The sequence below is a fragment of the Marmota monax genome, unplaced genomic scaffold (assembly GCF_021218885.2).
Source record: "Marmota monax isolate L192 unplaced genomic scaffold, Marmota_monax_Labrador192_F-V1.1 WCK01_AAM20220418_F8-fsc00413, whole genome shotgun sequence".
Taxonomy (NCBI): Eukaryota; Metazoa; Chordata; class Mammalia; order Rodentia; family Sciuridae; genus Marmota; species Marmota monax.
Window position 1 is genome coordinate 25725 of NW_026694640.1, and position 16090 is coordinate 41814.

General features: G+C 35.5%; 1 protein-coding gene across 3 annotated transcripts in view; it reads left to right on the forward strand.

Annotated features, from left to right (window-relative positions):
* Positions 1–16090, forward strand: part of Taf1a (TATA-box binding protein associated factor, RNA polymerase I subunit A) — a 29983-nt gene that overhangs the window by 4391 nt on the left and 9502 nt on the right. For all 3 annotated transcript variants that reach the window (XM_046423081.2, XM_046423082.2, XM_046423084.2), the window contains exons 3-6: positions 3321–3490; positions 7424–7537; positions 9042–9240; positions 14647–14777. In XM_046423081.2, coding sequence (XP_046279037.1) covers positions 3321–3490; positions 7424–7537; positions 9042–9240; positions 14647–14777 — 614 coding nt within the window. The remainder of the gene's footprint in view (positions 1–3320; positions 3491–7423; positions 7538–9041; positions 9241–14646; positions 14778–16090) is intronic.

Here is a 16090-nt window from a genome sequence, read left to right on the forward strand (position 1 = left end):
TTTTTAAGGAATGAACTCCAAGCAATGAATTTTCCTCTTAGAACTGCTTTCAATGTGTCCCATAGATTCCGATATGTTGTGTCTGTGTTTTCATTTATCTCTAAGAATTTTTTAGTTTCCTCCTTGATGTCTTCTATAACCCATTGATCATTCAGTAACCTATTGTTCATTCTCGAAGTGATGTATGCTTTTTCCTTCCTTCTTTTATTGTTGATTTTCAGTTTCATTCCATTATGATCAGATAAGATGCATGGTATTATCTCTACTCCTTTATATTGTCTAAGAGTTGCCCTGTGACATAATATATGATCTATTTTTGAGAAGGATCCATGTGCTGCTGAGAAAAAAAGTGTAACTGCTTGATGTTGGGTGGTATATTCTATATATGTCAATTAAGTCTAGGTTATTAATTGTGTTATTGAGTTCTATAGTTTCCTTATTCAACTTTTGTTTGGAAGATCTGTCCAGTGGCGAGAGAGGTGTGTTGAAGTCTCCCATGATTATTGTATGGTGGTCTATTAGACTCTTGAACTTGAGAAGAGTTTGTTTGATGAACATAGCTGCACCATTGTTTGGGGCATAAATATTTATGATTGTTATGTCTTGTTGGTGTATGGTTCCCTTAAGCAGTATGTAGTGTCCCTCTTTATCCCTTTTGATTAACTTTGGCTTGAAATCTATTTTATTTGATATGAGTATGGACACTCCTGCTTGTTTCCGAAGTCCATATGAGTGATATGATTTTTCCCAACCTTTCACCTTCAGCCTATGTATGTCTTTTCCTATCAAATGCGTCTCCTGTAGGCAGCATATTGTTGGGTCTTGTTTTGTGATCCATTCTACTAGCCTGTGTCTCTTAATTGGTGAGTTTAAGCCATTAACATTTAGGGTTATTATTGAGATATGGGTTGTTCTTCCAGCCATATTTGTTTATTTCTGTTACTAAACATGGTTTGTTTTCCTCTTTGATTATTTCCCCCCCTTTACTGTCCTACCTCCCACTGTTGGTTTTCATTGTTATTTTCCATTTCCTCTTCCTGTAATGTTTTGCCGAGGATGTTTTGAAGAGATGGTTTTCTAGCTGCAAATTCTTTAAACTTTTGTTTATCGTGGAAGGTTTTAATTTCATCTTCCATCCTGAAGCTTAATTTCGCTGGATACACAATTCTTGGTTGGAACCCATTTTCTTTCAGTGTTTGAAATATGTTATTGCAGGATCTTCTAGCTTTCAGAGTCTGTGTTGAAAGATCAGCTGTTATCCTGATTGGCTTACCCCTAAATGTAATCTGCTTCCTTTCTCTTGTAGCTTTTAAAATTCTCTCCTTATTCTGTATGTTGGGCATCTTCATTATAATATGTCTAGGGGCTGGGGATGTGGCTCAAGCGGTAGCGCGCTCGCCTGGCATGCGTGCGGCCCGGGTTCGATCCTCAGCACCACATACAAAACGAAGATGTTGTATCCGCCGATAACTAAAAAATAAATATTAAAAAAAAATTTAAAAAAAAAAAAATAATATGTCTAGGTGTGGATCTCTTATGATTTTGCACATTCGGCGTCCTGTAGGCTTCTAGGATTTGGGATTCTGTCTCATTCTTCAAGTCTGGGAAGTTTTCTCATATTATTTCATTGAATAGATTGCTCATTCCTTTGGTTTGGAGTTCTGTACCTTCCTGTATCCCAATGACTCTTAAGTTTGGTCTCTTAATGTTATCCCATATTTCTTGGATGTTCTGCTCATGGTTTCTTAACAGTCTTGCTGAGCTGTCTATGTTCTTTTCCAGTTGAAATACTTTGTCTTCATTGTCTGATGTTCTATCTTCTAAGTGTTCTACTCTGCTGGTAGTATTCTCCATTGAGTTTTTAAGTTGGTTTATTGCTTCCTGCATTTCTAGGATTTCTGTTTGTTTGTTTTTTATAACCTCTATCTCCCTGTATAGTTGATCCTTTGCTTCCTGGATTTGTTTGTGTAATTCATTGTCGAAGTGATCTTTCATTGTCTGATTTTGCTGTCTAATGTCTTCCTTGATACTCCAGATCATCTGAAGCATGTATATCCTGAATTCTTTATCTGACATTCCATCTGCTGCATCTGTTACCTCTTCTAAAGTTGCGTTGACCTGCATTGCTTGTGGTCCTTTCTTTCCTTGTCTTTTCATACTGCTTGCGTTTTTTTCTTGCAGGCGCGGGCGGCGGCTCTGCTCTCTCCTTATTCCAATTGGGGTGTCGTGACTACCACACCGGCAGGTCATTGGGCCTGTTCTGGGCGCTGGCGGCGGCTCTGTTCTGCCCCTACTCCAATTGGGGTGACGAGTGTACCACGCCGGCAGGCCACCAGGCCTGATCCGCCGGTCGGTCGCAGGTCTGCCCACCTTTCGGGCATGGGTGGTGGCTCTGCTCTGCCCCTACTCCAATTGGGGTGTTGTGACTACCCCGCCGGCAGGTCACTGGGCCTGTTCCTGGCACGGGCGTCGACTCTGCTCTGCCCCTACTCCAATTGGGGTGACGTGTGTACCTCGCCGGCAGGCTCCTGGGCCTGATCCGCCGGTCTGTCACAGGTCTGCCTACCTTGCAGGCGTGGGCGGCGGCTCTGCCCTGCCCCTCCTACCACGCCTGCGGACCGCTGGGCCTGATCTGCAGGTTGGTCACAGGTCTGCTCACCCTGCGGGCACGGGTGGCGGTTCCGCTAACTATAGCTGTTTTAATTTTGTTTGCATTTAATATTATTGTGTTACTGGGAAATTGGTACTTAAAATATAAAAGCCCAGCTAGGTGAGGTGGCACATGCCTGTATTCTCAGATACTTAGGAGGCTGAGGCAGGAGGATGGCAAGTTTGAGATTCAGCCTAGGCAGCTAAATTAGCAAGACCTGTCTAACAAAAAAAAAAAAAAGAAAGAAAGAAAGAAAGACTATAACAGCTTAGCAGTGGTAGAATACTCCTGGTTCAATCCCTAGTACTATAAAAATAAATAAGTTTATTTGGAATTTTCAGAATATTGGTGGATAATAAAGACTGTGCTTGCATAGGGTGACTGGTGATTTTTACCCATTCTAATTACCAGGGCTTGTGCTTTTGGGGATCTTATTGAGAGATTCTCCCCATTTCCTCCATGGGTTGTGCACTTGTTTTCTACTCTCTTGTTCAACAAATTGCTTAATGCCAAGATGAAAGGATGATTGAATGAGATTTGAAGGATCTGGTGACTGTAGTAGCCCAAGAATGTAATTTATATAATACCTACTGTTCTATTTATCAGAAATTAAGTTTTTGTAATAGTTGAATTGGAGTCACTGGGTGACCCTTATCCTTCATCTTTACAGTGACTGGAGGGAAAAAGAAGAAAGATTTTGCTCAGACAACAGGTGCTTGTTTAAATTTTATCCAAGAAGCTCTTCTGAAGCATGAGTGGCAGCAAGCTGCAGAGTATATGTACAGCTATTTGCAGACCTTGGAAGATTCAGACACCTACAAAAAGCAGGCTGCACCCGAGGTAAACAGAGTGTGAGTCTGCTGAAAGAAACAGCAGATTCCTGAAAGATTTTGCCTCTAGCTCCATTCACAATAGCTTTAGGGGGATTTCAAACTGAATTTACTAAAAGCTGCTAAAAGTAATGTTGGATGTAGAATTTATATCAAGACTAAAAATAGTCTTGATTTGTGCATTCTCAAATTTCCCAGTATTCATTCATTCCAATAATAATTCCTTCTTACCTTGTATTATTTTACCCTCTGTATAGGGTAAAATTAACACCTTTGTAGATGAGATTAAGAAAAGAAAAGATCAAATGGGAATGGGTGAGCACATCACACAGGAGCCCTGATTACAGTGTTTTTTAGCAGAGGAGTGAATGAGGACTTAAGGTTTTAAAAGGTTCACTCTACATCATTAGACATTAGGAAAACAAAAATCATTTTAAAACCACGATAAGATATCACTTTAAAACCACCAGGATGACTAAAGTCAAAGAGACAACAAGGCAAGGGTGTAGAGAAGCTGGAACCCTCAACACCTTTCATCTACAAAGGTGTTAATTCTTTTTTTCATTAGAAATCATTTTAATTCCCACTTACTCCACAGGTTTTGCACCTGTTTTGTACTCTCGTTCAACAAAACTTGAAAGTTTTTTTCTCCAACCAGAGTGTTCTTTTTGTCTGTTTTTTAAATAGCTTTATGGAGACATTAGCACACCATACAATTCACTGACTTGTACAATTTAATATTTTACATATTTTCACAGAGTTGTGCAAACATTAACCACAATCTAAATTTAGGACAGTTTCATCTTCTACAAAAAGAAAACCTGTACCTATTTGCAGTCTTTCCTCATTGCTTCTCCACTGACTCGTAGCCCCTGGAAGCTACTAATCTACTATTTTCTATGGTGGACATTTCATATAAATGGAATCTTATAATGTAATGGTCATTTGTGAATGATTTCTTTTACTTTGTAAAATGTTTTCAAGGTTCATTTATGTTGTAGTAAAAGTATTCGTGCTTTTTCCTTTTTATTGGCAAATGTTTTTTTATATGGACATACCACATTTTATATATCCATTCATCAGTTTGTTAGACATTTGGGTTGATAATACTTTTTGGTTATTGTGAATAATGCTTCTATAAATATTCATGCACAAGTGTTTGTATGTGGATGTTTGTTTTGATTTTTCTTGGGTATATTCCTAGAGTAGAATTTTAGATCATGTAGTAATTGTATTTAACTTCTCAAGAAACTACCAGACTATTTTCAAAAGTGACTCCACCATTTTATATTTCCATCAGTAATATTTGAGAGTTCCAACTTGTCTACATCCTTGCCTTAATGTCTCTTTTTGATTTTAGTCATCCTGGTGGTTTTAAAGTGATATCTTATCGTGGTTTTAAAATGATTTTTGTTTTCCTATTGTCTAATGATGTAGAGTAAACCTTTTAAAACCTTAAGTCCTCATTCACTCCTCTGCTGAAAACACTGTAATCAGGGTTCCTGTGTGATGTGTTCACCCATTCCCATTTGACCTTTTCTTTTCTTAATCTCATTTCCTGTTACTTGCTCACCTGTATTTTCTTTTCCAGTCTTACTAGCCTTGCTCTTATTAGAATAAGCCAGGCATATTCTGCCTCAATCTTTACCTTATTTATTTATTTATTTTACTTGGAAAGATCTTTCTTCAGCTATCATCACGTCTGCCCTTCTGTATGACCGCTTTTCTGTGACCTCTCTGAGGTCTACCTTGATTATTTAAAATTACAACTGCATTTCTTGCTTTCTTATTCCTACTTTGTACTGGCACTCTTGATCTCCATGTCCTTCTCACTCTTTTCCAGTAACACTTGTTAATATAATTATGTTTTTTGTTTCTTGTGTGACTCTCCATATCAAATGTACATTTCTGAGGGAAGGGGTAAAACAGTGCCTGAAATAATGCCTGGCATATACTGCTAAATTTGTTGCGTAAAAAGCAGTTTCTCCACAAATAACTTTACTTGACTATTTTAGGTGCTTTTACTAATATAGTAACCAGTGCATCAATCTAATGGAGCCAAAACCAAAAATACCAAATAGTACATTGATGCTACTTGGTGTGTGTGTGTGTGTGTGTGTGTGTGTGTGTGTGTGTATGTGTGTAAAAAGAAAATATAATTATTGACAAATTTTAATTTAGGGACTAAAGTTATATATATCTGTAAATCATTAGTAATGATTTACATTACAGAGAGGCATTATATACCTCTCTTTTGTCCAGATTTTGTTTTATAAAATGAAGAAATTAAATGAGTGGCTTCATTTAATTTACTTGTTTGAATCCTTTTGAACTACCTAGGGCATGTGTTGAAAATACAGATTCCATCAGTCACTGTGGAGTACAGCTGAAATCCCAAGCAGCTCGAGGCTGAGACAGGAGGATTGCAAGTTCAAGACCAACCTCAGCAACTTAGTGAAACCCTGTCTCTAAATAAAAAGGACTGGGGACTTAGATTAAGCACTCTGGGTTAAATACCCAATACTTCTCAAGAAAAACCCAAATAATAAATAAATATCTATCTATCACGTGTGCGCGCACTCTCTCTCTCTCTCTCTATATATATATATATATACACACACACACACACACACATACATACATATGTACGTATGTATATTTATTTTTGGTACCCTACCCCTGGGGCTTTTAACCACTGGCTTAGCCATTTTTATGTTTTATTTTGAGACAAGGTCTCACTAAGTTGCTTAGGGCCTTGCCGAATGGTTGAGGCTGGCTTTGAACTCATGATCTCCTGCCTCAGCCTCCCAAGCTGCTGGGATTACGGGCATGGTGGCTTAGAATATTTAGTTTTAATAGGTGCCCCAGGTAATTCTTTCTTATGACTGGGTTTAAGAACAACTGTAGATAACTATAGATAATGGATAATCTTTAAGTTTTTTGTTTTGTTTTTGTTTTGGTGGTGCTGGGGATGAAACCTAGTACCTGCCTTGCTAGGCAGTGCTTTTATCACTGTGCTACTCCCCAGCCCTCTGCAGGTTTCTTTAAGCTCCTCAATGCTACTTTTGATATTCTACAATGAAGTCTTGATCTGTTTTTGGTTTTTTGTTTGTTTGTTTGTTTGTTAGTTGCAGATGGACAGAATGCCTTTATTTATTTTTTATGTGGTGCTGAGGATTGAACCCTGTGCCTCATGCATGGAAGGCAAGCGCTCTACCACTGAGCTGTAGCCCCAGCCCTGTTTTTTTTTTTTTTTTTTAACTGGGAATATGAAGTTATTGTACCAAACAACCAATGTGTGCCTTCTAGAAATAATTGACTTTGAAGTTCACTTTAAAGTTGGTATGGTTGAAGTACTTTAAATGGGGGTAAGAGAAATAGACATTTGCTTCCATGTAAAAAGAACTCCCAAGTTCTTTCACCAGGATTGGTGATCTGAAGAGAAAATATTTTTTATTAAAACTTGTTTATATTTGATGATAGTTCTTAAATTTGTGTTGTAAATATTGGAATAAATATACTCAATATTGATAAGATCTTAAGAAACTAGTCTGTTGCACTCACTTTGCTGAGAATAAAGATGAGGCTGAGACCAGTTAAGAAGCCAATATTACCAAAACCTAGTTTCTGACTTATTCTTCCTATACTAATTAAGTTTTATACTTAATGATATCTTAGCTGCCTCTTCCTCTTTTAGACTGCTAATCTAATAACAGCACTGTTATACTTACCTAGAATTTAAAAACTAGTATGGAAAAGATTTTGTCATGTGAGATCTAACGTTAGTTTTACTGGGTAAAGTACGATAACATAGACAATTATGGTATCTAGGGAAAGGAATTTTAGGTGGTTTTTATATGTAATCAGAAAAACAAAACTTACAGGAAAAATAGAATAAAGGCAGGGTTGGACTTAAATTGGGTAATAATTTCTGCTTTGACAGGTTATTTGGAGGCTTGGAAGTGAAATTCTCTTTTATCACCCCAAAAGCAATGTGGAGACTTTCAATACCTTTGCTGACCGGATGAAAAATATTGGTGTCCTGAATTATGTAAAGGTAAGAATATAGACTTTGTGAACTTATATTTACAGTGTTCATATTGTTTTCTGAATTGTTTGTATCAGTGTAAAGTAAACAATAATGAAGAAAGGGTCAGATACTGGGATAAATAAGAAAGAAAGCAGTGTTGTGCCAGCCATTCCTTAGTTTCATATCATCTTCCATGTTGTCTGATGGGAAATACCTCCTCTTTGTTTATCTGGCTGCCAAAACCAGTCCATCAGATGTTGACGTTGTGCTTCTACTGTTTGCCCAAGTTATTTGTGCTGAGTTGGTATTTTTGGAAAAAGCGAAACAAGTGGGGAATTTGAATGTGTAAAAACATTTTAATTCCTATTTGCATGGAACCTTCTCTCCAAGTTAATATGTTTTATTAAAAGTATTACCAAAAGGGCTGAGACATTTCCAAGATTATCTCTCTCTCTCTCTCTCTTTTTTTTTTTAACTAACAGAGTACTTTTCAATAAAATTTTATAATTTGCTTTTAATTATTTTTCAAGGCCATAAGGTTTTACTGGAATACAGCCACACACATTCATTTCCATATTGTCAATAGCTGTTTTTTTAATGAAAATGAGTAATTATGAAGAAGTCATGTGCCATGCAAAGCCTAAAATATTTACTTTGTAGCTAGTTTTAAATTTTGTTTTGTTTTTACTTTTCCTGTTTTCTGGAATTTTAAACTGTGATTGTTTATAATGGAACATGCTATCTTAACCATTTTAAGTATACAGTTCTGTGGTATTAACTATATTCACCATGTTGTAAACTATCACCACTATTTCTAAAACATTTCCATCACTCCAAACAGAATCTTTATATTTATTAAACAAGAGTTCCCCATTTTCTACTCCTCCCCATGCTACTGACAGTCTCTAATATCTTTTCTGTTTTTATGAATATGCCCATTCTAGATGTTTTAGATAAGTGGAAGCATGCACTTTCCTTTCCATTGGAATTGACATCATTCTCCAGCACTCCCTGTTAAGATGTTTTCTTTTGAGCTGATTTAATATATTTAAAATAGTTATATTATTGGTTGTCTACTGTAGCCCAAACTAGGAATTAGTAGTATGCAAAAGTTAAATCTCATTTAATTTTTTAAATTAAAATTAAATCTCATTTAATCCTAACAACACCCTTCTGAAGGATTAAGAATTGCCTCATAAAACAGGTGAGACAAAAGGACGAATAAGTTACTCAGATTTATTTAGCATTTAATTGGCATATGAGCCAGGACACTGTCTTCAAAACCCCTGTTTTTTGTTTTTTTCACTATTGTACTGTCTTCTCTTTGTAAGTTTACATAATTTAGCTTTCATTTACATAGTGTCATTTCATCTGTCTTTCTTCTTAGGTTGAAATTGTTGATGACAGGGACAGTGTCATATCTTTCGTATCCAATCAAGGACTTAGTCCATCATATATTTACTGTGTTTTTTGAGTAATGGTTATCTTAATGACTTCAGTGACAGTGGGCTTTTTCTTATTACTGGTGCAGATCTCCTTACAACATGCATTGTACCTTATGCATCATGGAATGCTTGAGGATGCAAACAGAAATCTAAGTCAGGCAGAGACATGGAGATATGGTGAAAAATCGTCTTCTCAGGAAATATTAATCAACCTTGTTCAGGCCTACAAAGGGCTTTTGCAGTATTATACGTGGTCCAAAAAGAAAGCTGAATTGTCAAAGCTTGGTGAGTGAATATGAATAAATTATTTTCTTATGGTGAAGAGACTGAAGAGCAGAAGGGATCTTAAGGAGTAATCTAGTAATCCATCTACTGACTTCATTCAGACAAATTCTTGATCATCCTTTATGATATTTCTGATATATCATAAAACTTCTTGGTCATAAATTAGATGATTCATTGCTAAATTCATGACCATTTTAATGATTTTTTAAATTTTGGTCAGAGGTAAACAGCTGGACCTCAGTGGTGAAAACACATTTTATTCAGTAGGTTAAGAGCTAAGCTCCATTGCAGTTTGTATAGAGGCGATTCAGTGTCTTAAATAGAAAAGGGGGCGGGATGACAGTGCCTTGAGTAGAGTAAGAAAAGTAAAAAATTCTAAAGAGGGGGGAAATAGTCCATGTGAAAACCCATCTGGATTTACTAACTGGGTTTATGCAAGTGAGGCATCTACTCTCCCACAGAGGTTAAGAGTCAGGAGCCCTATCTTTAGGAGTGTTGGCTAGAACAAACTAAATTCTTTAAGCAGCCTTGAGTATACCCTTTAAGGAGCCCTAAGGTCATCCTAGGGATATAGCCTCGCATTAGAAATTATCTTAGTGTTTCTTGGGGCTGGGGTTGTGGCTCAGTGGCAGAGCACTAGCCTCGCACATGTGAGACACTGGGTTCAATCCTCAGCACCACATAAAAATAAATAAAATGAAATGAAGATATTGCATCCATCTATAACTAAAAAATATTAAAAAAAAAAAAAAAAAAGAAAAGAAATTATCTTAGTGTTTCTTAAAGTCTTAATAGGTAGACCAGGATTGGGGCATAGTCCAAAGAGGGACTAGACTTAGAGGAGCTGGTTGGAGTTTGATCTAGGAGAAAGTCTTTGAATTTATGAGAAAGGTTATAAATTTTCTTTAGCAGCCATTATTTCATGTAATAAACTCTTCTTCTTGTGTGTTTAGAGTTTAGTTTGTTCCATATTATTGTTCCCCAGAATAACGTTTAAAGAATAGGGCAAGATAAAAAGTAATTTCTGTACAAAGGTTGTAACGCAATTTTTTTGATTTACTGGCCATACCAAAAATTGAGCACTCAGTTCTCAAGCTGAGTTCCCCTTCTCTTAACCCTTCTTTGGTGATATCATCCTCTCCTACTCCCAGATATACATTCTTTGAAGCTACATGATTCTCTGCACTTTTCTTTCCCTTGTGTAGTTTTCCTCCATATCTTCTCCAGAATTAAGTCTTTTCTATTTTCACATCCTTCTTCCCAATTTTAGCCCTGGTATTTATCACCTTATAGGTGATAAACACTATTTCCTTATTATCCTTATGTAGTAAGTAATATTTCCTTTGTCCCTAGGCATGTAGATTTCACCAATCTCAGTTCCCATCCTTCTTCTTGTATTACCTCTTCTTGTCTCCCAAGATTCTTCTGGGAGGCCCTAGTGTTAATCTTGTGACATTTTTGCAGTTTCTTCATCTATCATACCCTCTGTCCTTTAAGACTCTTTGAAACCTGCCCTGGCACTTGATTCATAATACTTTAAACCTTCTATATCAGCTGCCTGTTCAGCCTATGTCATTTGGCTTTTCATCTCTTGCTTTTTAATTGTTCTGAGTTTTTTCAGGTATATTTTATGCTGTATCTTATTTAGATTAAGGCCATCTTTTGATGTCACATGTTTGTCTTCTATTTCTTTTAACTTTGCTATCATTTCTGATATAATTTTCTTTTTTCCTCTATTTTAACCTTGCTATCATTTCTGGTATAAATTTTCCTTCTAAAAAGGCTTGTTGATATTAATTGATTAGGTGAGTTTTACAATCACTATTTACTTTTTTTTTTTTATACATGGTTAGAAAAAACTTGAGCAAATATTTGACTAAAGCAATTGGAATATGACATTTAGACTGTCACTCTCATGACTAGATTCAGTACTTTTATGCAGCTGACATTTTGTTCTCTGGCTACAAGAGATGAAGATGAGATACTGTATGGAGCAATATGGAGTCCATATTGGTTCACTTAGAAAAGAATATCAACACTTGTTTTTATTGTGGTATTATGTTGTGCTTCTACTAGTTATAGCTGTTTAAATCTTAAGGTTATGAAATATAATGTAGACAAGAAAAACATATGAAATAAATGAGTGCTGTAATGCATAAGTTTAAAGTTGCATCCCTCTAATTATTATCCAGATTAAGGAACACAGCATTGCTGTCACCTTAATGTAAAAGTTTTCTATATGTGCTTTCCTGATCATACTTCATCCCATTCTGTATCACGAAAATCATTGTAAGGTCTTTTAGGGTTTTCATTCTCTTGCTTTTCTTTAAATGGTAAACAAAATTAGTTTTGCTTATGTATGAATTTCTTGCCTATATATAAATTTTTTATTGTGTTTATTTTTTGGGCCTTGTATATTTTATTCAACATTGGTTTTTAAGACAATTGTATTGTTGAATGTAACTCTAGTTTATTTTTACTGCTATAAAACATATATGTTATCACACTAATTATTCCTTCTATTATTGATGGCCTTTAGTGTATTATAGTTTAATGCTGCTTTGAGATTAACCCCTCATAAGCATGCATTGCTAGGAGTAGAATTGTCATAGAGTATATGCATCTTTGTCACTGTATGAAATACCTTAGGAAGCTAACTTTACAAAGAGAAAAGGTTTAGTTCATAGTTTTGGAGATTCAGTATCCAAGATTGGGTGGCTCTACAGTAGGTAGGAGCAAGTGGTCACATCTTGAATATGAGTGCCAAGGAAAAGGAGGGTGGAGCCAGGCTCTTTCTGTTCTAACAATCCTCTTGTCAGAACACAGGAGGTTACATGAGAATTAGCCTGAGGACCTGAGGACCTCCCACAAAGCTCCATCCCCCACTGTTTTCATCTCCCATAGCACCACACTGAGGCCCAAGCCAGTTATCATAGTGTGTCTTTGGGCAACAAAAACCATGGCAATATATAATATGCTAAACTCTTTCCTAAGTAGTACCAATTTATATTCCACTGGTAATCTGATTAGGGTTTTCTTTTGTCAGTATGTTCCTTAACATTTGTTAATTTCAGAATTTTTTTATATCTGCTAGTTTATTGGGTATAGTGGTCTCATATTTTTTAAGAAAATAATAGCTTTATTGAAAATTGAGAGTATAGTTTATATGCCACATAAATATACCCACTTAAAGCATATAGTTTTTAATATATTCATAGAGTTGCCCAGTAATCATCACCACCATTAAATTTGGAACATTTTCATCACCCCAGAAAGAAACCCTGAACTCTCCATTTCTTCATAAGCTTCTAGGCAACCACTAATCTACTTTCTGTCTTTAGAGATTTATGTATTCTGGGAATCTCATGCAAGTGGAACCATCTATACAATATATGCTCACTTAGCATAATGATTTTAAGGTTGCAAGTAACTGTATTTCTTTCCTTTTTGTTGTTGAATAACATGCCATTGTATCCACATTTAACCATTCCACGTTTATCAATTGATAGACATTTGGGTGGTTTCTACTTTTTGAATAATATTGCTGTGAATATTTATGTACAGTTTTATTTTTCTTGAATATGTTCCTAAGAGTGAGATTTCTGGATTATATAACTATGTTTAACCTTTGGAAGGAGCACTAGATTGTTTTCCAAAATAGCTGCACTATTTTAAATTACCACCATTATCAATGGAAGGGTACTAAAGTCCATGGTATCTGTGGTTTTGATTTGCATTTCTATAGGGACTAATTATGTTGAGCTCTTTTCATGTGCCTGTGAGTCATTTGTATGCCTTTGGAGAAATTTATATTTATATCTTTTGCATATACTTTGATTAAACCATTAATTTTTAGTTATTGGGTCATGAGTTCTTTATATATTCTAGACAGAAGTCTCTTAATAGATAGACTTAATAGAAGTCTCTTAATAGGAGATATTTTCTCCTATTCTGTAGGTTGCCTTTTTACTTTCTTGCTGATGTCCTTTGAAACACACAATTTTTTTAATTTATTTTGATGAAGTCCAATTATGTGTTTTTGCTTTTGTTGCTTGTGGTTTTGTTGGCATATCCAAGAAACCATTGCCCACTTCAAGGACACAAAGATTTTCACTTAACAAGAGTTTTATAATTTTAACTCTAGCATTTAGGTCTTTAATCTATTTTGAGTTAATTCTTGTGTGTGATATGAGTTAGGAAACAATCTAACTAAATTATTATGCATGTGAATGTCCAGTTGTGCCAACATAGTTGTTGAAAACAAGTATTTTCTTACTGAATTGTCTTGGTACCCTTCTTGAAAATCAGATACCATAAACATGAAGGTGTTGTTTCTGTACACTCAATTTTCTGTCATTGATCTATGTATTTTCGTCCTTACACCTATATCATACTGTCTTGCTTACTGTAGCTTTGTAATGAATTTGTAAAGTCATGGTATGAATCTTCCAACTTTGTTCTTTTTAAAAATTTTTTTATTCTATTCTCAGTCCCTGGGATTTTCATATAAATTATAGTTAGCTTGTCCATTTATACAAAAAGATTACTTGGCGCTTTTGATAGGAATTATAGGACTCTGTAGACTAGTTTAACAATAGTAGTCTTCCAACCTGTGTACCTGAGGTGTCTTTATATTTATTTGGGTCTTTTGAAATTTGTTTCAACAATATTACTTTTCAAATGGAACTTTTCATCTCTTGTAAAACTTACACCTTTTATTTTTAGTTTTTGATGCTTTTACAAATGGCATTGTTTTCCTAATTTCATTGTTTGCTTCTTCATTGTAAATTCATTCTTTGTATTTATCTTGTACCTGGCAGCACTGATGAATTCATTTATTAATTCTAATAAATTTTTAATGGAATTTTAGAATTTTATAGACAGAAAATATAGTTTTCCTTTTCAGTCTAGATGTCTTTTCTATAATTTGCTGTAAGCCCTAGCTAAAACCTCCAGTATAATGAATAGAAATAGTGAGAGGGGACATTCTTATCTTGTTCTTGATTTTAGGGAAAAAAGCATCCAATCTTTCACTATTAAATTTTATGTTTACTGTGGGTTTTTCATAGATACTGTTTAATCAGATTGTGGAAAGTTCCTAGATTGTCGATGGTCACAAGATGATCATGTTGTTTTTGTTCTTTGGTCTACTGATTTGGTTTAGATCAGTAGATCTTTATTTACATTAATAGATTTTCAGTTGTTAAGCCAACCTTGCATTCCTAGAATAGATCCCACTTGAGCATGATGTATTATTCTTTTAACAATAGCTCAGTTTACTATTGTCTTAACAGAAGTTCTCAATACTAAACAACTTTTCTCTCTCTTTTTTGTTTTTTATGATGCTGGGGATTGAACTCTGGGCCTTCACCAAATGACTTTAAAAAATTTTTTATCTTCCGGCAGATGAAAATGATTATGCATACAGTTCAGCAACCCAAAGTATGCTCAGTGACAGCTGGAAGACATCTGTAAATATTTGTGGATTGATTAAAACTCCTGGAGTTTGGGACCCTTTTGTGAAGAGTTATGTAGAGGTAAGTAGACTTTTCATAAAATTGTATTGGTTTTATTTTTGTCTTAAGCCTATGCAGAGATTGCATGCCTAATTATCTTTATTGATCAGGAGGAAATTTAATGGAGAAAATTGTAAATCTGGGCTGGGGATGTGGCTCAAGCGGTAGCACGCTCGCCTGGCATGCGTGCGGCCTGGGTTCGATCCTCAACACCACATACAAACAAAGATGTTGTGTCCGCCGAAAACTAAATAATAAATATTAAAAAATTCTCTCTCAAAAAAAAAAAATAAAATTGTAAATCTAACTAAATAAATAGAGAAAGAGTATGGCATATTTCTTTCTTGGTCTAAATAATTTTGGGTTTTTGGGGGGAGGAGGTGGTGGCAGGTACCAGGGATTGAACTCAGGGACACTCAACCACTGAGCCACATCTCCAGTTCTTTTTTGTATTTAGAGACAGGGTCTCACTGAATTGCTAACACCTCGCTTTTGCTGAGGCTGGCTTTGAACTCCGTCCTGCCTCAGCCTCCCAAGCTGCTGGGATTGCTGGTGTGCATCACTGCACCTGGCATTTTGTTTATTAATAAGCTGTTGATGTTACTTTTTTTTTTTCATTACTGGATAAACTATCTGGGCCTTCACCAAATGACTGATCACCAAATGGTGATCAAGATGAAGCCCGAAAGATAGCCAAATATCTACAAAGAAAATAACAATATAATTGTAAGTGTCTGTTCTGTATTATTCTTGTTGAGCTTAAAAGCTGAAAGATCTTTTATGATTTGGTGGGATATAAAAAGAAGTGAACAAAAAATCTGAAACCAGGTCACAATATATGAGATGAAGAGTAATGGCTTTTAGAAAGTTTATGAAGATTCTCTCTCATCTCACAGTAATTGTAAAAAGGCCATTTGTGGGCAGTGGTTATAGCTCGGTGGTAGAGTGCTTGCTCAGCATGTGTGAGGTACTGGGTTCGATCCTCAGCACCACATTAAAAAAAATAGTAAATATATAAAATAATGGTATTGTGTCTACAGCTAAAAATTCTTTTTTTAAAAAAGTCATTTGTCAGAGGGCTTTGATACTGAACAATAGGAATAAATTTTCAAAATAAATCGTTCTTTGAAAGTTTGAGTACTTAAAGTGCTGAATATGAAAAGATGGAAACAAAATGGAAGAAGCTATAATTGTTATGCACTCTTTTGTGACTGAAGTTATAGGTGGGGCACTGAGGTTATTAGGCATCATATTTTCTTCATTAATATTTTTGCTATGAAGCTGGGTGAGATGGGATTACACTCCTGTAATTCTAGCAGCTGGGGAGGCTGAGG